Below are 20,957 nucleotides of genomic sequence, written 5' to 3'. Positions count from 1 at the left end.
TCGTATAAAATCGGATCTTTTAGTTCCATATTTATGATGATAAAATTTGAATTTATTACGGTTTTTATGTATGAAGATTAATAAGGCAATATAATAAATCTGTTTAATTTTCAAAACATTAAAATCAATAAACAAAAGCTCGGATGAGTAATCAATTGGTTTATTAAGGCATATTTTAATTATTCTTTTCTGAATAAGTATTAGTGGAGTGAGATTAGAGTTACAAGCATTTCCCCACCCTAAAATTCCATACAGGAGAATGGATTGAAATTAATCTAAATAAATGAGACGTAAAATATTAATTGGTAAATATGACCGAAGTATAACAAAGATATAAATTGTTTTACGTAATCTATTGCATAAATATGTAATATGTTTGTTCCATCGTAAGTGTTGGTCGATCGTAATGCCTAAATACTTAAATTCTGAGGATTCGGTTAATAGGGGACATTCACAATTTTGAGAAGAACAATCTGAATGATGAATTTTGAGCCTAAAGGAAGATTGAAGACCACTGGACCTTAGTGAAAATGGAACAACAGTTGTTTTGGATGCGTTTAAGGAAAGAGTGTTTGAATCAAACCACTTTTTAATTACCTGTAATTAATATAATTAATAATTAATATAATTAATAATTAATATAATTAATAATTAATATAAGTGCCTTCCCAAGATTGTTCACCAAAAAGAATTACGGTATCGTCCGCATATGAATATATAACCCCATTATATTTGCGTAAATCTGTTAATAACAAATCATTTATATAAATCAAGAATAAAATTAGAACCAAGAACTGTGCCCTGAGGGATCCCTACCTTTATGTTTTGAGTAAAACTAAATTCATTATCAATTTTAGTTACTTGATTTCTGTTATTCAAATATGACTTAAATAAACTTAGAACATGACCATTAATGCCTAACAAGTTTAATTTCTCTAATAAAGTATCATGGTTAACGGTATCAAATGCTTTTCGAATATCCAAAAATATACCCAAGCATTTATTCCCTCGGTCTAACTCACATATGATTTTCTTTGCAACACATGAAATAGCGTCATCTGTGCCAAGTTTGTTTCTAAAACCGAATTGATTTGAAGAAAGTACGTTGTATTTGTCCAAATAATTTAATAGACGACTTTTTATGCATTTTTCTAAGAATTTCAATTTTTAAAAAAGATGTAGCAACTGTCAATAGGCCTACATCTTTAAGAAGATGAATGCTGAATTTTTGTTGTATTTTGATGAATCTACATGTTACTCTCAAGTCCACTTTTTGTGCCCTAGTTCCACTAGACAGTTGTTACTGTACAATTTTCCCTCTTTTCCATTGCAAGTATATAAAATAATATCGCAAAGAGAAATTTTACAATACGCAGTGTGAAAGAGGCAATAATATGAACGCACTGTTTATAGTCTTGTAAATAATTACATACACAATAAAATAATAAATATGTTTCAATTGGTTTATTTTAAGACGCTTTATCACCTCTAGTATCTGAGTGAGATGAATGCCAGCGAAATGAGTGCAGGTCCAGCGCCGAAAGCTACCCAGATTTTGCTCTTATCGGGTTGAGACAAAATCCGTAAAAAAATCTCAACTATTTAACCTGTTCCAACCAGGATTTGAACGCGGGCCCTCTCGTTTCAAGGCCAGACATATTAACCGTTACTCCACAACGCCGGACAATAAGTAACTTATAATCACTCTTGTTGCAAATAACATATCGACAGCGAATGACACAGTAAAATAGCTTCTAAACTATCAAATTTTTCTTGCCGAAACTCAGGAAGTAATTTATTAATTGAATTCTGAAGATGGCTCTCAAGCCGAAATTAGTCGACTACTGTTCTCCAACCAGGAAATCTATCGTGAAAGGAATGTGCTTACTATGCGTCATGTATTGCAGCGAAGTAGATAGATAATATTACCGTTATAACGTCAGTTTAACCATTTCCCTTATTATCCCGAGTTAACTCGGGTTGCTAACATGTGTCAAAATTTATTAACCCGAGTAAACTCGTTTGAGTCCCATTGTCTATTTCATAGTGATTTTTTAAGTATGTAAGAAAATTAGTGATGTACAGTGATTCTGCAATATTAAATGACCTCTTTACGAAAATAAAAAAAAAATATGACACTTTTTTTTTTTCACAAAACTAGTCAAATAAATAGTAAGGGAAGAGGTTAAAAACCATGCGTTCCCCTGCATAATGTTATTTCCTGTATGGAGAGATTAAAATACTAAGGGTGCTATTCACAGACATTTCGCAGCACGCGCTACGAGCATACTAAGCTAGCCCCGGCTATCCACTGGTTACTAGTACAGAATTCAAATCATATCCTATCGCTAACACTGGTTTATGAATACGAAAAACGCTGATCATCCACCGGAAGCCCGCACTAAAAATGTCTATGAATACGGCCCCAGGAGATTAACAGTGATCTAATTTTGTAACTAGGGTAGTATCAATATGTGTTTATCAATGTTATTGTTTGTGCTGTGAGAGCTAGCCAATACAGATACGAGTATCCACGTGTGTGACCTTATGACATCTTATGACATCAACATTCATTCACAGCATTGCCCCGCTTCGTCTCACTCCCCAGAGACTTTCTCGTGGTTGGAATACAGTAGATATCTATAACTTAGTTCTATTTAACACATGAAAGTTAGGCCTATATATTGCATTCAAGTGGTATTAATTGAACGTAAATTGCGACTTGCATTGCGTCTAGATATAAGAAGAAGTCATTCATTTAGAGATCCAGAACCCATGTCATGCCAAAATATAAACTCAAAGAGAAAAAAGAAAGAAAGAAAAAAAAAAGATGGGATTTTTTTAAATGACAAGGAGTTTTTATCCGCCCAAATTTCGCTCGCCAAAATTTGTAGTAGCCCAATAATTCGCAAATCGCCTGAAGTAAAAATTAATCGCAAACAGGGCTTCGGAGTAGTCCAATCCGCGACTTTTCGCCCAATCTGGCAACCCTGACTCGCACTGAAAACGAAGAAAAAACTCTGCGAACAGCGTAGCCTCGCAACCACCTCCATTCCCGCGCATGCGCCTTTGTAAGTATCAAAGTCACAAAACTTTTAATCATTTCTGAACATTAAAGACACCACACGTGTAAATCCATTAAATACTTTTCATAATACTAGTTTATAATTCCGGCAACCATTTTTATAACACTGTATATTTGATGAACCGTTGGCATAGTGAGTAGAGTAATGAAATCCTAGCTCTATTATTGACGATAAATCCATTACAAGTCTTGGTATTCACTTTACACTTGTATGTTGCTCGCTCTTCTGACGGTATTGAAAGTTTGAAGGTGTGCAACCAATGCGTCTAAACAAGGCCTACACAAGGTTTGCGCTCTCCGAGCCGGCTCACAGCTCATGAGCGGAATGCAGATATTAGCTTCGCTCTGTATATGGGTGGACTAGAAGAAGGGGTGATCTCGTACAACATATACACAAAAGGAAGTACTATTACGAGTGTTTATGAAATGAATTCCCGTTCAGTGTTTACAAAACTATCTTGGACTATTATTAATTAATAAAGAAATATTTATTTTACAGAAATAACATAAATTCTATAGCAACTTAATTGTACAATATCATCTTGTTATATTTTTATTTATCAGTACATCAAAACGAGGTTTTATGCTGTTGGCAGCTGAAAGGAACAGTAGCCTACTGATCGTAATGAAACATCAGTTACAGATGTTCGATGTCTGCCTTTATTAAAGTTGATTATAGAAAACAGTTGCTCACAAATATAAATGTTGAGCCAAACATTGCAATCATTTTCACAGCCAGCTTGTGTAGTCGTGGATATTATTGCTAATGTTTAGTCTTGTAAAACTCAACCAGGCTAGTAGTATTATTCAAACGATCTTTAGCCCTTAGGTCACATTGAAGATCAATAAGTTCGAGTTATAAATCGTTAAATGTTATGTTCCGTCTTTTAGATTCCTCCATACTGTACTGTAGCAGTAGGTAAGCAACGTGAAACAGTTACTGAGAATAGGCCTACACACTGCACTCCACTAGATAACTGAGTGGTCGTTTCCCTCCCCTCTACTACTACTACTACTACTACTACTACTACTACTACTACTACTACTACTACTACTACTTCTACTACTACTACTAATAATAATAATAATAATAATAATAATAATAAGAGAAAGGTGCGCTCGAAGGAGCATTAAAGTTTGTCACACTGCACTGTTTATATTTTGTCTTTGATGAGGTCAGTTAGCGATCCTATTCTATGTCTTCACTCTGAGAAGTAATAGAGTTCACACTTTTTTCACAGAATTTACGCACGCATGTCTCCTCAGGTTGGTGGAATCTTGAGTTTTGACACATTTTGTGGTGGTATCCGTGTATTGCGAGTCCAACGACGGCATATATTTGCGGTTGGTTCGGTTTGGTCCAATCCCTGTATATCATGGCATCTGTGCAGAAGAAATTACTAACAACTCCTCTCTGCTTTGTCGTCCTTCGTGCGATAACTTCGTTGTAGGATTCGTAGTAGTAGTAGTAGGTTTATTTTGCCTGGCAGAGTTAAGGCCATGAGGCCTTCTCTTCCACTCAACCAGGTTTCAATAATACAAATACATGAGATACAAAATTTGATTACAAGGCAACACAAAAGAGAATAACTTAGGAATTACATAAAATATAGTAGGAAATTACAATAGACAAGATCAGTTACATAATATATCAAATAAAGTAGAAAATTACACATAATCAAAATCAGTTACATAACATAAGGGGAATACACACACACAAACACACAATTTATAAGATCTAAAATGCCCGAGATAAATTGGACGATTAATATACTTGAGATATATTATTCAGTTAATATACTAATTGGAGAATACATATGGGTGACAAGACATAAAATGTTGATTAGCAAAGTCCTACTAAATGGCATAAAAACACAAATGATTAAGTAATATATAAAGATAATAAAAAAAGAAAAGAGAGAAAAAAAAAGAAAAAGAGAGAGGAGAAAAACAATAACAACTTGGTAATTTAAGACTATTTAGAAACTTCCGCAAGAGTCTAGTTCTGTTCATTAAAGACATTTCTAAGTAGAGTGTACTTAAAATATTTTAGACTCCGACTGCTCCTGATTTCCTGTGACAAGGAATTCCAGGAACGAGCTGTGTGTATTGTGAAGGAAGCAGAGTAGAGAGATGTTTGATGGAGTGGAATTGATAGAACATGGTTATGCTGCGAACGTGTATCACTGTTGTGGTGGGATGCTAAAAGTGTGAAGCGAGGAACTAGGTAAATAGGTGTGGAATTATTTAAAATCTGATACAGCAAACAGAGTGAATGAACTGAACGTCTCTCCCGTAAACGAAGCCAAGATAATTGAAAGAAATACTCGGAGACATGATCATAGCGACGGCTGTTAAAAATGAAGCGAACACAAGCATTATGAACACGCTGAAGCCTCAATGACAATTCAACACTAAGATCACTCTACAAAACGTCGCAATAGTCAAAGTAAGGCATCACCAGGGTCTGTATCGTCGGATGGTAAGGCCATTTTCACCCTTAGATCCTCTATAAAGAATGTTTCTCTAGCAAGTCAGTACATATATCTGTTCGGTGAGAATTTTCCTGCTCCAAGTGTTCTCTTCAGAAATCTGGCCTTGACTTTTTCTATTTTTTCCATATCGCTGATTGATAACTTGTCCCAAATCATTTCTAGTCCATATGTAACTACGGGTGCTATTGTTGTATGGAAGAGTTTCATTGCTGCAACTAAACTTAGTGATCAAAATTTCTTGATGGCGAAGATTGCTCTGGCTGCTGACGCCGTTCTCTCCTGGATGTGTACTTTGAATGAGGATGCTGTGGTCTGAATCGATAGTCCCAGATATCTGAATTTGTTCACTATATTTAGTGGTTCATTTTCCAACATAAGGTCTACCTATAGCAAATCTATCTTCCTCTCCGTTTCGGCGAGCGGTAAACACTTCTCTCCTCTCCGAAGGAGCGCGCGCGTTCTTTGAGCGCTGTTTGTGCAGGTCTGGTCTAAACGTTCCAAAGTTGGACCAAGATATATTTCTCAGCTCTCGAATAGAGGACTCTGTCTTCAATTGAAGCTGCTACATACTCAGGCTCTACAGCCATCTTGTGTAGATAAAACTGATTACTATTTATCTTCGAGCTGTTGGTAGAGGAGGCTGACAGCGGGTTTCAGTTCTAGATATCATTACCAGGTTTTGCTCTCTTTCTCTCAGAATTTAAAAGCTGCTATAGCTGTCAGCTATCCTGTCGTAAATTAACGGAATGTAAAATAACCCTTTTCCTGAATAAAGAGGGGCCCATACAAAGTAACTGCGTACGTTCCCTGGTCCAAAGTTCCCTGCGTCGTGCGGGCAGATGTGTCTGCGGCGGTCCCTGAAGCTCGAATGTAAATCAGATCATAGTATTGCTGTGAAGGGTCTGAAAGCCTTCTATAAGATCATTAAAACTTTTGGAAAGCGTGGAACTGCGTTAACAGTGTTAGGTTTTCAGGGGTGTGCGAAAAGCAACAGATTGACTTATGTAGAGGCTTTTTCCTCTCCCCAAATCCAGTCTAGCCTAGTCTAATTTTCCTCGTTAAATCAAGGGGCTGAGAAAGCGTTGGTTTTCCACGTCAAAGACAATTAGCTGGTTTGAAAATGGTGACTTTCAGTCTCATAAGTGACGTTGAAGATGACGGTGGCCGTTATTATGATGGTGAGTGTCATGATCATTTAAAGAAAGACTTCTGTGTATTGAATTGTGTGCTGGGAGGTAACAACTGCAACTTTCCAAAATTGTGTATAGATTCCATATCCAGAAATATATTAAGATCTGAAGTTTGACTATATTCAACTGAAGATGTAACCCAGCTCTGGGCATAAAGGGGAATATGAAAGGAAAGGAGATACACCGCCCAATTCCTTCTCGCTTACACCGCTTTAGAAAGAAACACACAGTAAGGGACTGTGCAATAATGGTGGATTTTAAGCGACCAGTGAGAGCCTTATACAATCCATCATTCAGCAATGCTGGCCTACCTGTCTACTCGTATCGGTCCGACACATACCTGTCTCTGCCGGGAAAGGTGGAGTAGCGACTCGATTGAGTTTAGCGTCCAGGCCTGATGTAACCTATATGTAGTTCTGATGTACACTGACTTTCAAAGATATCTGACTGTACTAATCGATAGTAATCAATAATTTGTTGGTGTAAGTGTGACTTCTTGAGTTATTACATCAATGAATAGATGGCGAAGATAATGTATATATGTATGTATTTATTAACACTACAATTGGGTACACACCCGGTGCCAGTGACATATAATATACAATAATACCATATATAATTCTATAATAATTACAACAATAAAAGAAAAAAAAAATGAAAATAAAATAAATCTAAGATTTCTAACTAGGGTGAACTGTATAGTGATTGACCACTTAAGCTAATGAATAATAAAACAATGAAATAGCGGAAAACAGTGGTAACTTATTGAGAGAATTTTAAAGGCATTGGGTCAAGTGAAGATTCAGAAACAAATCAAAATCAATAAACAACAGAAAAAATAAAATTTTAATGCAAAGATAAATTAAATAAACACAACAAGTCCACTTTTACAGTTATTGACCGTCTACTGCACAGTTATTGACCACACGCTTATTAGTGATTGACCGTCTACTGCACAGTTATTGAATACTCATTTATTAGTGATTGAACAACACATTTTCACAATTTTCACTTTTTTCTTGTCTGTTTCGTTTCTCTTCTTCTGATCTTTCTCATTAAGAACTATTCGCCACCGGCGTAGCTCTGTCGGCAAAGGTGTTTGCCTGCCGATCCGAAGTTTCGTTCGGGCGCGGGTTCAATTCCAGCTTGGGCTGATTACCTGGTTGGGTTTTTCCGAGGTTTTGCCCAACCGTAAGGCAAATTTCAGGTAATCTATGACGAATCCTCGGCCTTATCTCGCCAAATACCATCTCGCTACCATCAATCCCATCGACGCTAAATAACCTCGTAGTTGATACAGTGTCGTTAAATAACCAAGTTAAAAAAATAAGAAAAGAACTCTTCTCGCTGCCTTTTCTTTCATTTCTTATTCGCTTCCTTCCTTCTCTTGCCTCTTCTTCCATTTTTCTCTTTTGTGCCTTATCAGAAGCAAGTGTGTGTCATTTCTCTGATGTTATTACAAATGGCTTCACCCAGCACTGGACGAGGACCAAAGAACACTTTTCCTTAAACGGGATATTTGCTTCTGGACGCTAAGGTTGCTTTTAGGACACCAAACTTCTTGGCAGCTTCATTTAAATCAAATCCACTGTGGACAGGTTCTGTAGCGTTTCGTAAAGCTTCCCCTGTATAATGCACTTTACCTGGCTTAGGCATTATAATATAGTATCAGTCCTGTAAAAATCCCCATCATTTAACCGATAACATATATAGAATTGGAGCAAATTGGTCATTATTCTAACAAATAATTTATGAACGACCAATCACTGTAGTTTGCGGCCATTCACTTTATAGTGATTGACCACGGGGCATTTTTATGTCATATAAAACTTTAACAAAATAATATTCTGTGGACGGAAACCTTATACCTTTTCTCACACTGTGAGTGTAAAAACGAGCACCAGAATTTATGTATCCTTTGCAGAATAAATAAATTATTGGATGCATTATTCTTAGCAATTTCTCTAGTTACTTACACTTGTTTAGGTTCATTTGCATTTCCAATCGATTTCAGTCCTCTCAGACAACAGACACTAACTCAGTGGGATGAACAGCGACAACTAACCTCAAATAAGGGTTGTTACTAGAGGTATATGCAGCAAAAAGTGAAATCACGATCGTGGTTTATTCACAATATACTTGAAAAAAGGAAGCGGTCAATCACCGTATACTGGTCAATAACTACCTAGTTTACCCTATAAATATATAGATGCAATAAACCTAGGAGTATAAATAAAAACTATTCTATAATAACGCCTACAATTAGCAAAAGTAAACCTAACTTATAAGTACTTCTATTAAACCCAACTACAGTATTACCAATTTAATTAATTACATATAACCTTAATTTATTTACATATCAACTAAATTTCATATCATCTTAATTAATTACATATAACCTTAATTTATTTACATATCATCTTAATTACATATCACCTTAATTTATTTACATATCAACTAAATTACATATCATCTTAATTAATTACATATCAACTTAATTACATGACACAACTTAGATAATTACACTGCACCTACAGTTACATTTCCAGTATAATCTTCTCAACCTTTCCTTAAATGTATTGATTTTAAGAGGACAACCCTGAAAGATTGCCGCAGGTAAGCTGTTCCAGTCTACTATTGTGCGGTTAACAAAGGAAAATTTTGCCACATCCATTCTTTGTTTTCTACATTTAAACTTCCTAATATGATCTGCCCTTCCTAAGTATGATGGTGTTGCTAATCTAGCATTGATGTCGGTCCATGCTTTGTGTCCCATTTGTGCCTTAAACAATGCGGTCAGTCTGGTTTTTCGTCGCCTTGATTTGAGAGATTCCCACCCTGTCTTTTACTATCTCTTCACCATGTCCCTTTCCCATTTTGACATATTTTGCTGCCTTGCGTTGGACCTTTTCTATTGAATCGATTTGGTTTTGTCTGTACGGACCCCAACCTGCTGTTCCATATTCCATAATTGGGCGAACAAGGGTTTTGTACGCTAATTCTTTTGACCTTCGGTCCCCAATCTTACGTAAATATACCCACATTATAGAATTCAATTTTTCATACCACTCTACTGATTGTAAAACAACACTGGGTTTAGCTGGAAACCGATGTTATTGTCAATTATGAGAATAAATTATGCTTAATCTACAAGTCATAATCAATTTTCCTGAAACTTTTTTTAACAGCACCAATGATGGTGCTACCTATTAAGAACTAGCGGAACTCTTTCCAAGTTTGTCAAATTTTATTGGTATATCTTTGGTTCTGTCTTATCTCGTGGTTGGAAAGTTCGTTTACACGATCATGAAATCGTAGGTCAGATATCTTTGAACGCCAGAGTACTCGCACACGGTGGAATACCAAGAAGTACACTTTTGGACACAATCACTGTCAAACCCAAAATCTTGTATCATGCTTTTCTTAATTGAAGATTCGTTGATTGAAACTCGAACTCAGTTCGGTAGTGTGTCGTATAAGATGTCCCCTACACTTTGTGTAATGTTGTCTGGAAACTTGATATCGAACGAAACTAGAAGATCTCCCTTCCGGCTTGGTTCCTTCGGGAATGGCAATCCGTGACCCTGGATTCTCTTTACAGTTGAGGGTTTCACAATTTCATTCATCAAGTTGATCGGTATCTTCTCTCCGCTTAGTGTAGGAACATTGATGACTGTGCCGCACAATGCCTGAAACAAAGAGAATGTCATTTTAATATTTGAATTCTTACAACAATATTAAATACAGTTTAACGAACAAAACTGAAATATTTAGTGAGAATGTAATTTTAATATTTGAATTACGGTATTAGAATATTAAATATAGTTTAACGAGAAAAATTAAAATATTTAGTAACAATGTCCATCCTGTTAAGATACTTACTTGTTTGAGTGAAACCTTGGCTGTATATCTAATATCACTGCCCTCCCTTTTGAACTGGGGATGAGATTTGTCCCTGATGATAAATACTATGTCAGCAGGTATTTTATTCCGGCCTTGATCTCCTTCCTTCTGGAAAGTAATTTTTGTTCCAGCTTTCCAGCCCGGTTTTACATTGATGGTTAGTACTTTATCTTCTTTCCTTGATGATCCATCTGGCTGCAAAACACGTCTTGAGATTTTCATTTTCTTTGTGCAACCCCGAGTAATATCTTCTAAGGTTACATACAGATCATGCTCTATAGGTGGGTCCTGAAGTTTGTCCTTGTTACGGTTAGGTGAGCCAGTATGAAAATTAAATGAATGGGATCGGAATGCTCCACCAGGGCCTCCTGGTCTTGCATTTCCCATGCCTAAGGTTCGAAATAATGCGATGCAGTTTTTTTCCGCGTTCATTATTATATTCTGAGCAGGTGAAAGCTAGAAGTTTAGAGCCATAGATTGACGATGTAGTAAGGTTACATTCCGGCATAGACCTATACTTTAGGATGCTTGATATTAGTTTGAAATATTGTTGGCTCTAATCCGGTAGAGGACTTCATGTTTTAATTAAAGGGAAATGAAACTAGACGTCCCATGCGGTAATGTTACAGCATGTGATATAAGCCTGTTCCAGAAGCTGGACTAGATTGACATTTCAGATTTCTCTGTACGACTTTGTTTTGTGGTACTGCAATGACTCTTATGAAAAAGATTCAAAGTATAAAGTGTAAAGGCATGCACAGTAATTTTAATGTAATGTATCTGGAACTGAATAGTGGAAGGGCTTCTATCAGAAAATTAAACTCTTCCAAACGAAAAAAATTATGTGTGAAATCTCCCTGGCATTTCTTCACCTTAAGTCAAAAGTCGCCTTCGTTAAATGAAATCTGTAGTCGAAATCAGCATACGGTAAATGAAATTTTAATCGTTACAAAACACATCCTGTCGGATTTATGGTGAACAACGCAACTCACAAGAAGGTTTTCCTAAAATTTATATTTCACCTATTTGCTCCAATGTTTCTTCTGAACTTTCATGACTTTGAACAACATTTTTTCTTTTATTATCCAATTTAATAAACCCTATTTCACCCTGAGGTATATTAGGGTTATAGTTGGCATCAAAATACTTATTTTATAACCAATAAACAATATATGCATGCATTTATTTACACTGAAAGTGGGCAAGCACCCGGTGGCAGTGGTATACACAATATAAACAACGCAAAATAAAATGATAAACAATAGTAAAGTTATAATATAAAATAGTGGTTACTGTTACAATTAACATGAATTATGTAGAAGAATGCACCTTAATGAAAAATGGATCCTGTTAAAGATTAATGAGATGTTTGAGGAATAATCAATGCAAAAGTCGACCTGGTTGGCGAGTTGGTATAGCGCTGGCCTTCTATGCCCAAGGTTGCGGGTTCGATCCCGGGCCAGGTCGATGCCATTTACGTGTGCTTAAATGTGACAGGCTCATGTCAGTAGATTTACTGGCATGTAAAAGAACTCCCGCGGGACAAAATTCCGGCACATTCGGCGACGCTGATATAACCTCTGCAGTTGCGAGCGTCGTTAAATAAAACATAACATTAACATCAATGCAAAAGATATACAATAATGTTTAACCGTTTCAGAGTAAATACACGACCTAAAAAGATAATCAATAGTAGATTAATATGACAAAGTTTGACTTTCACTTTGAAATTAATGCTTAATTCATGAACAATGTAACAGGTAAGAGTAATAAAGGAATATTACAAGCATTGCTTTACGGTTAGAAGTTACATACGTGATTCAGGAACAAGTACAGTAATTAAAATAAAAAGACAAGTAATGACTTACAACTAACAAATAACGAAATTCTTGAAGGGCAATATATAATAGTAGGGGCAGTAAAAAAGATTTAAAAAATGTAAACAATAAAGGTATAGTAGAAAAATTTACTTAAAATTACAAGTTTTGAGCAACCTTTGTAGTCTGATAGAGAGGTTAAATAGAATCGTTAATTCTCCTACAAAATATCCTACATAATAAGAATAAGAACACCCATGAAATCCCATTTTGGGAAGAGCCTTCTGTAACGGCTGTTATAGGGCTAACTCAATTACTCTCAGTTGGCGAGCCAATCCAATTAAGAATTTTGCCTACTGTCCTCGCCTTCCTCTGGTTACTCCCTTGTGCCTTGAGTTTATATACTACATAATACATTAAAAATATACACTATTCCTGCCCACTCGCTTGTTTTATATATATATATATATATATATATATATATATATATATGAAGAGCAATCCAAGTGCTGATCGATTCGAAATTTAGTACCCTCCTTTAAGCTGAGTGCTCGGTCCTTCAGATTTACATCGTTACGGTCTGAGATGTTCTTCTTTCCGAATGTCTCCAGTCTTTTCGACGTGTTGCTGGTGTGGACCACATTGCTCCCGTTGTTTCTCTGAACAGGTTTGACCAAGGCCGCCTCGGTGTGCCTCTCTTTCCAACACTCGGGTCCCATACAGTTCATGCATAGGCCCATCTTGACTGGTTGTGCCTTAAACACGTGACCGTCCCATCTCTGCTTCAGTTGTAGAGCTTGGATCTCTATATCCTTCGTGCTTGATCGGATCATCACTTCTGGATTTCTGATTCTCCAGGTGACGTGTAATGCTTTCCTTCCCATCTTGCGTTGGCTTAGCATCTTCATTCTGGAATTTGTCAGCGACAAGTCTGACTTCCATATAGGGTGGCTGGGAAGGCGCAGCTCTCCAAAACATCGATTTTTAGTCGGTGACTTAAAAATTTGTCAAGGACGATGCATTTTAGAGACCAAAATTTGTTCTGACTGTCTCCATGGTCTGTTGGTCGGCGTGCTGGCTTTCAGATCTGGAGGTCTCGGGTTCGATTCCGGGCTCGGCAGTCGGTGAATTTTTCTAGAAGAAGAAATGTTGCCTGGGTGTCTAGAATCTGGAAATTTCTATGAATGTGAGTGTACCGGATTATTATTAATTAGCCAATCTTCAATATATATCAGGACTGTCGCTGGGCAGTAACCTCAACACAAGTTTCAGCGTCACATTCATGGATGAATATGTGATAGGATGCGAAACTGCGGTCAGCACCATCTGACGGAAGGGGGTTCAAATAAGATGATCAGCGCCCGACGTCGTGGGTGGTGAACATTACAACTACATGTAGGGTAGATTACCCAGAGTTCTCTATCCGTTCGTTCGATGCGAACAGACGATACTCCAGAAAACAAGATGGCAGCCAGAAACTTGTAAATAAGTCGACATAAAATGATAGTACGTGTGTGTGATGTTTATGGACATTTTAAAAATAGTGTTGTGGAATGTATTGTATAGTAATAGTAATATAATACATTGAACTATCTAAGTAGTTTTTGCAGACTTTTCCATTGCGCTGTACAATAAATACCCAACGAATACAATCTCAATTATCTAACCTTTTGCTTTATTTTCTGTCTCTGCTTATATTTTAATTGGGTAGTGTAAAATAGATCTTCCTGTTGGCTCCGGTAAGAATTTTCAGTGGGAAATGGTGTCAGAAATAAAAATGTAAATGTTTTATTTTAAATCGGGTTAGTTGAGAATATCGATGAGGGTGGGAGGGCAGAAATATTTTCTGCATAGTATAACATTTTCGTCACCAGGTAAGCTGCTAAATGCATGGAGTAATTAGTTTTTGTTTTCGCTACTTGGTGCGCTGCTAGATGTAATAAGTTCTCCACCGTCCAACAGATGGCAGCAAGATCAGTTTCTACATTAGCGCTTCTAGCATGTGTTACGGGAAACTCAGTAAGTTTCGCATCCTATTATATATTCATCCATGTTCACATTGTTGACAAGTAACTCCATCTGTTAGCACAACTATAAATCACTAATAGATGCTATAGAGTTAACAAATTTGTAAAAGGCAAGGGTCTAAGAGACCTGGTACTTTTAATAAAAACATCCTAAAACTAAAAAAAAAAAAAAAAGAGTTAACAAAAAATTGTTCCGTCCCATTCTTATTCTTCTCTTAATCTCCTCGTGTCAACTTTCTTGCAGGGTTATGAATTGGTCCAAGGTATGTGTCCATATTCATGGGTGTAGGCAATAGCTGTGTTGTTGACAGTGATGATGATTACTGGTCCGTTAGACATAATCTTAGTTTTATTGGGGTTCATAGTCAGACCGACGTCTTTACTAAGATTGCAAGGATAATTTAGCATATTTGCCGTTTTTGCAAACAGAACGATATCTTCGAGGAATGTTAGGTTCGTTAACCTTCTTCCGTTTTTGTTAATTCCATGTTTTCTGTTCCAGTCCACCTTACGGAATATATTTTCGAGAGGAGTTGTGAATAAATTTGGCGAGACATAATAATATTATTTTTAAGGTCTTTTTGTACTATTAGTCCTGTTGAAATACTTTCACAGAATACGAATAAATAATTGAAATTTCAAATGGCTTTAAAATCAATACAGTATTCACAAAATGTACTTCACAAACAAAACTCTATAGCGTGGACAGATACAGGCCTTTGTGCCTAATGCTAACGTTTTCGGACCTCACGGTGTTTAATTTTAGTGTGTGCTGCTGATGAAGTAAATTTGAATCTATTGATTTTATGAAATTGGAATCTATATTACTGCTTTCGTTCAATACATATCATGAAAATATACAGAGTGTTCAGTTCAAAGTGTGTCATGGCTTGCTGTATGCCGTCATTTGGCTAGCCGATGAGCCTAGAGAATTCAATCTTCCTACACTTCCGCAGAGGCGTATTACCTAAATGCGAGAGAAGTTGCCTAGCAAGTACGGCGTTCATTCTGAAGAGTACGTACCAATACGTATGCTAACGCCGGTAGTGGCAGGAATGTGAACTGTTTGGAAATACGTACTGTCGGGATATGGGGAGAGGGTTAAGACGATTACTTACGTATTTGTTGACATTAACTTCGACGGTCAACATGGACACGGAGCATTTGATTTGTGTTGTGGAATGTTACCGTACGCAACCGATGATAACAAATATCCTGCGTACGACTTGCCGGCGCAAAACACAGTTCGAAAGAAGTTATGGTAGCACACAGACAGTACAGACCGCCATCTGTTGCTACGACGTTCAAGTTATACCGTACACGTTCTCAAGTTCAGATTGAAGAACGCCTTAAATAATATGCAACTTCTCTGACATATAAGCTGAAACTCGCTTCAAATCGGTGACTCAACAACAGTGACGTCATGACACACTTTGAAATGAACACCCAGTATACTCCTTTACCTTCCCCTTCTGCCCTACTCTTCGTTCAATCTTGTTTTTCATCGTTTTGCCTTCTCTTCTTTTCCTTCACCTCTTATTATTGCCTTTCTCGTTTTGCTCTGCCATTTTTTGCCCTACTTCATCGTGCTAAATTTCTTACTTTAATTCTTCCCAATTCATATATTGTTCTACTCTATTAATTTTTACTATTTATTCTAATTATTATTGTTCTTGCTCTCGTTTCTCTCCTTCTTTCCCCATAGTTCTTTCAATGCTGTAATTATTCACTCTCAATCCTTCTTTCTATTGTGATTTTTAAGCCTTTTCTATAACATTCTATTTATCCATTTCTCTCAGGTCTATTTTCTTTTTAAAGATTAACTTTTGGTGCTACAGATTATATGTTGTGGTAACAATCATTATTAGAGCAGAAAAATTCGCTCCGACACTGGGGATCGAACCGGGTTTCTTGATTCTACATACCAAATGCTCTAACCATTGAGCTACGACGAAGTTCAATCCATAGCACCTCTCCTCTAGTGTTTTCCCCTTTGTGACCTGACTCCAAGTTCAAATTTCAAATATTTGAACTTGGAGTCAGGTCACAAAGGGGAAAACACTAGAGGAGAGGAGTTCGATACATATGTTGACATATATTAATAATGGGTAGGGTATTTTACGACGCTGTATCAACATCTTCGGTTATTTAGCGTCTGAATGAGGTGAGGGTGATAATCCCGGTGAAATGAGTCCGGGGTCCAGCACCGAAAGTTACCCAGCTTTTGCTCAAATTGGGTTGAGGGAAAACCCCGGAAAAAACCTCAACCAGATAACTTGTCCCGACCGGGATTCGAACCAGGGCCACCTGGTTTCGCGGCCAGACGTGCTAACCGTTACTTCACAGGTGTGGACGACATATATTAAGTCAACTGCCATTATACAAGGAGCGCACTCAACTGAGTGACTTGGTGGCCGGGAATCCACACTATTATACACTGTTGGGCGAAGAATCTAGGTAAAGATTACTTTTTTGTCCTGCAGAATATATTTGTTGTGGTAACAGAGATTGGATTCAACTTCGGCGTAGCTCAGTGGTTAGAGCACTTGGTACGTAGGACCAAGGAACCGGGTTCGATCTCCTGTGCCAGAGCGAATTTTTCTCCTCTAATGATCATTATTCTTTTTCTGTTTATTTTTCTCGTTTTATTCCATTGCTCTTATTTTCCCTTCTTATTCTTTCTTGTTACTCTTTCTTCGTCTCCTCTGTTTTCTTTATTTATCTTGTCTTACCTTACTCCTTTTCTTCCATTCTTTTTTCTCGTCCTATTTTATTTTTCTTTCTTCTCATTGTGGTCGTTTTTATGTCATCCTTTCTATTATTTTAGTCTGCTTCTTTATCTGTTGACCTGTATTGTCCTTTTCTTTTTTCCCAGCATGCTCTTTTGTATTAATCGTTATATTTGCACTTTTTGTTCTGTTTTTCTTCCAACCTCTTTTATTTTCCCTATTTTAATCTCGCTTATTTACCTACTTTTCTGCTTGTGTTTTTCCTCTTATCCACTTCCTCTTTCTTTCTCAATTTCTTGTAATCCCTTTACATGGAGCAGCTGGTCACATAATATGTCCTGCAGGAGATAGTTATGTTCATTGTTGATGAAAAATATTGCAAGGGAAATATGTAGTGTGAAGTGAAAGTACAGTGAAAGGCCGATATAGCTCGTACCAATATATCGTATATTTCGAAAGTACTCGTAATAACGTAATAAGTAACTCATAACAATCGGTTTGAATGCAGACAAGTTATTAATTTTGTCCAGGTGCTAGATTTGAGTTCTGATCCACGATGCTTTTGTTAAGGCCTAGCTCATATATGTAACAGATAACACCTCGCTACGTTACAATCGGCAGCACTTTGAAGAGAACAACCGCCAAGATCGCCACCAGTCCGCCGTAAACGAACACGAGATGGCAGCACAGTCGCTAATGCAATTCAAATGGGAATTACGACGTGACTCCTTATGTAATAACTAGATGGCAGCGTAGTAAACCTGACAAAAGTTGTTAACCTCAAAGCCTATAAGCCCGACATATCTGTTACATATATGATCTAGGGTTAAGGTTACATTAAAATTTGTCCAATGTATTTTTTAACCTATTGTTCGAAGTCGTGTAAATAATTTTTAAGGCCTAAATCACTCGCCCAGTGACTTTGATTAGAAACTTCCTTATTCCAAATTCTTTTCTGCTGTTAAGTCAAACATTGAACAGTTGCCCGCCGCTTTATCGTATGCCTCACCACGGAAAAAAGATTACTGATAAATGCGCAAGAACGCACAAACTTTAAAACAAGGATTCAGCACTCTAAATGGCTCTGTATTAAATGGTAAAGCATTGCTGTAACCGGATGTGATCGGCTATACTAAAACTCACATTATATTTGGAGAACTTTAAAAAAAATTTTTTTTTCAATTATAATACAGGGACATCATTTTATTTTTACTTCAATTTTTATTGTACCTGAGTTTTTTAATGTACTTCACTCCCACCCCTTCTACTAATGAAGTTCAACCGTCCTCCACACAGATCCAAGACCGCATATACAGTCATAGTAGCCTTACGGTCATAGTAAACAATACGTTCCAAAAATGTGTTCGCGTTTACCAGTGACGAAAGGGCTTTCAATATTGAATCATTTTCGCAAAGGTACTGTTGTCCGTTTGCCTACGTCGCATCCCGGTTTCCCCCACCTGCGTCTATTCGCTTCTCTGTAAATTCTAGTGGTTGGGCTGTCTTAGCTCTTTTCTAAGAACATAATTTTTATTAGGAATTGGACGTCTATGTAATATTATACCCATACAACTGCTTAAAATAACTTAAATAAAAGGGCCTCCTTAAGTAATTAACAGTCACGTGATTTCCTCCCTTTCTATGACCCTACGTCATAACCACTTGGACGGACAGTAGATAGCATGTCTGAGTAATTTTATCTTTTCGGATCGGGCAGAAGTGAAGATTGAATTTACAGTACGTAAGGTACTCTTTTATAGAGTAGGTACAGAATTATTTCAACATGAGTTACTAGTACGAAGGGCGAAACTGGTAATTTGGATTAGGTACAATAGTCTATAGTGCGATAATATACACATTAGAACTGGAATGAACGGCCACCATTTTCAAAAATGTGTTTAAATATCCATATTATGATTATTTTTCAATTTAACTTCATTCTCTATATTGTACGCTAATGTGCTGTAGACAGTATAATATACACTGCATAATGAATACGTCCACATGGACAGCTCAGTTCGTGAGTAAAAACACTCATTGTTAATACTGTACTGCACTTTGATTAAACAAAAACCTAATGAAAATGATCAAACTCAAAAAAACGAGATATTTCCTAATTTACGTAAATGGATGAAGTACTTTTCTTCCCTCCTATACCTAGTAAAGTGATTTGTTTGTATATTACGCCAGTATCATCGAACTACAGTCGTGGGAGGGGGTAGCAAACGGCGTTGATCCAAAGGTATAGCCAGATTAATATTAAAAATGTTAGTAAAAATAAAATGATGTCCCTGTATTTAAATCCTACTGTAAGAAGAAAATACTTTGCAAATTTAAAATTGAAGTTAGCCTATATTAGTAAGACCGTACCTATCTGAACAGATTTCATAATCTCACAATACAATATATCATTAACAATTGGCTCTTTTTTATCTATATAGAGGTAAGCCTGTTTACACGGAACAGGAACAAGAATTGTTAGACCAGTGGAGGGCAAAATGAACGCAACCCACAAGACAGGATTTAAATGGCAACTACATACTGTGGGAGGGGTTGCAGTGCAGTATAGTTGCGCCACTACACTCCTACCTACCATATGTAATTAGAATAGTCCATTCACGTGATATTTAATTAAACATTTTTCAAAGCAATTTCTTGGAAATTGGGATTTATATCTGTGCGTGCTATTTTCAGTTCCGCAAGGAGATGAGCATCGCTTAAGCGGGATCTGTGGCTGAACTTTATAAATTTCATTTTAGAAAACAGCTGTTCGCACTGGTAAGTTGATGAACACATACCGTAATTTCCCATAACTATGGTCCTGGAACACAACTATGGTCCACGATACAACCATTCAAAGATCATTGTAGAAGTAACATAGTCCGTTCGTAGAAAGCTGCAGAGACTTGAATTCAAACTACAATACAGCAAGAATATAGATAAACGAGGTACTACGTTATGGAGTACAAAATTTGAGTAGTTGTATCGTGGACAATAATTATGTTCCAGGACCATAGTTATGGGAAATGACGGTACTCATTATTTTAGAAGCAAACTGTCTAAGCAGTGGATATGTAGTACTGGACATCTTTTAAAAAATTTTAGCCCCCAGTAGACCTTCACATTCTGCTTTCAAGAAGCCATCATTCTGCAAATCCAGTACCTCTAACTGCAATTCTGGGATAACATTTTCAATTTAAACATGAAAAGGAGTGGCAAAAATATTGAAATCTTTCTCCATCCTTTGAAAATCACTGAATCTGTGTTCTTTGAACTCGTATAACAGGTGATCTATTTTAAGAATGTACATATTCAAGTTCGCGTCCTGAATATTTGTAACTGATCCTAAACATGAGAAGTGAAAGAACCGCCTTTCTTGTAAGTGTGATATCCTCTCGATTCATATGCTTCTGCGAAAGACATTGTATCACTAATGAAGCTCCGAAGTACAGCAGTCCAGTATAATCCGCCACGTACACGCACAGTATTTTCATGGAGTGGGGGAAGGGGAAGGTAGGGGGTAAGTTTGATGCTTCGCTGAGGTCTGATATCACTTCGGCAATGCCGCAGGGATGGCCGTCGTTGTGTTAGAATAAACTCAGTGTTCATACCCTTCTAAAAATAGCTTCCGCTGATAAAACATTAAAAGCTATCCCTTACAACATTCTCCAAATTTTAAAGAACATAAATCCATATTCTTTTATGCTTAAC

At 36.8% G+C, this 20,957-nt stretch overlaps 1 protein-coding gene across 1 annotated transcript; it reads right to left on the bottom strand.

Annotated features, from left to right (window-relative positions):
* Positions 1-10,225: 10,225 nt before the first annotated feature.
* LOC138704355 (dnaJ protein homolog 1-like) lies at positions 10,226-11,064 on the bottom strand. The gene is made up of 2 exons (XM_069832195.1): positions 10,653-11,064; positions 10,226-10,459 (listed from the first exon to the last, which is right to left on the bottom strand). Exons 1-2 carry the CDS (start codon positions 11,058-11,060, stop codon positions 10,226-10,228), a joined length of 642 nt encoding a protein of 213 aa, XP_069688296.1. The 5' UTR covers positions 11,061-11,064.
* Between the last annotated feature and the right edge of the window lie 9,893 nt (positions 11,065-20,957).

The sequence above is a fragment of the Periplaneta americana genome, chromosome 8, assembly GCF_040183065.1.
Source record: "Periplaneta americana isolate PAMFEO1 chromosome 8, P.americana_PAMFEO1_priV1, whole genome shotgun sequence".
In the NCBI taxonomy this organism is placed as follows: Eukaryota; Metazoa; Arthropoda; class Insecta; order Blattodea; family Blattidae; genus Periplaneta; species Periplaneta americana.
The sequence above is the reverse complement of the archived record's forward strand: the minus strand, read 5'-3'. Positions and strand labels throughout refer to the sequence as shown.

What these genes read in the sequence shown, in the direction of transcription:
- LOC138704355 (XM_069832195.1), bottom strand. Translation starts at nt 11,060, where the DNA reads ATGGGAAATGCAAGACCAGGAGGCCCTGGTGGAGCATTCCGATCCCAT. An exon ending in CCAAGGTTTCACTCAAACAA is followed by an intron (nt 10,460 to 10,652) that starts GTAAGTATCTTA and finishes TCTTTGTTTCAG; the next exon opens with GCATTGTGCGGCACAGTCAT.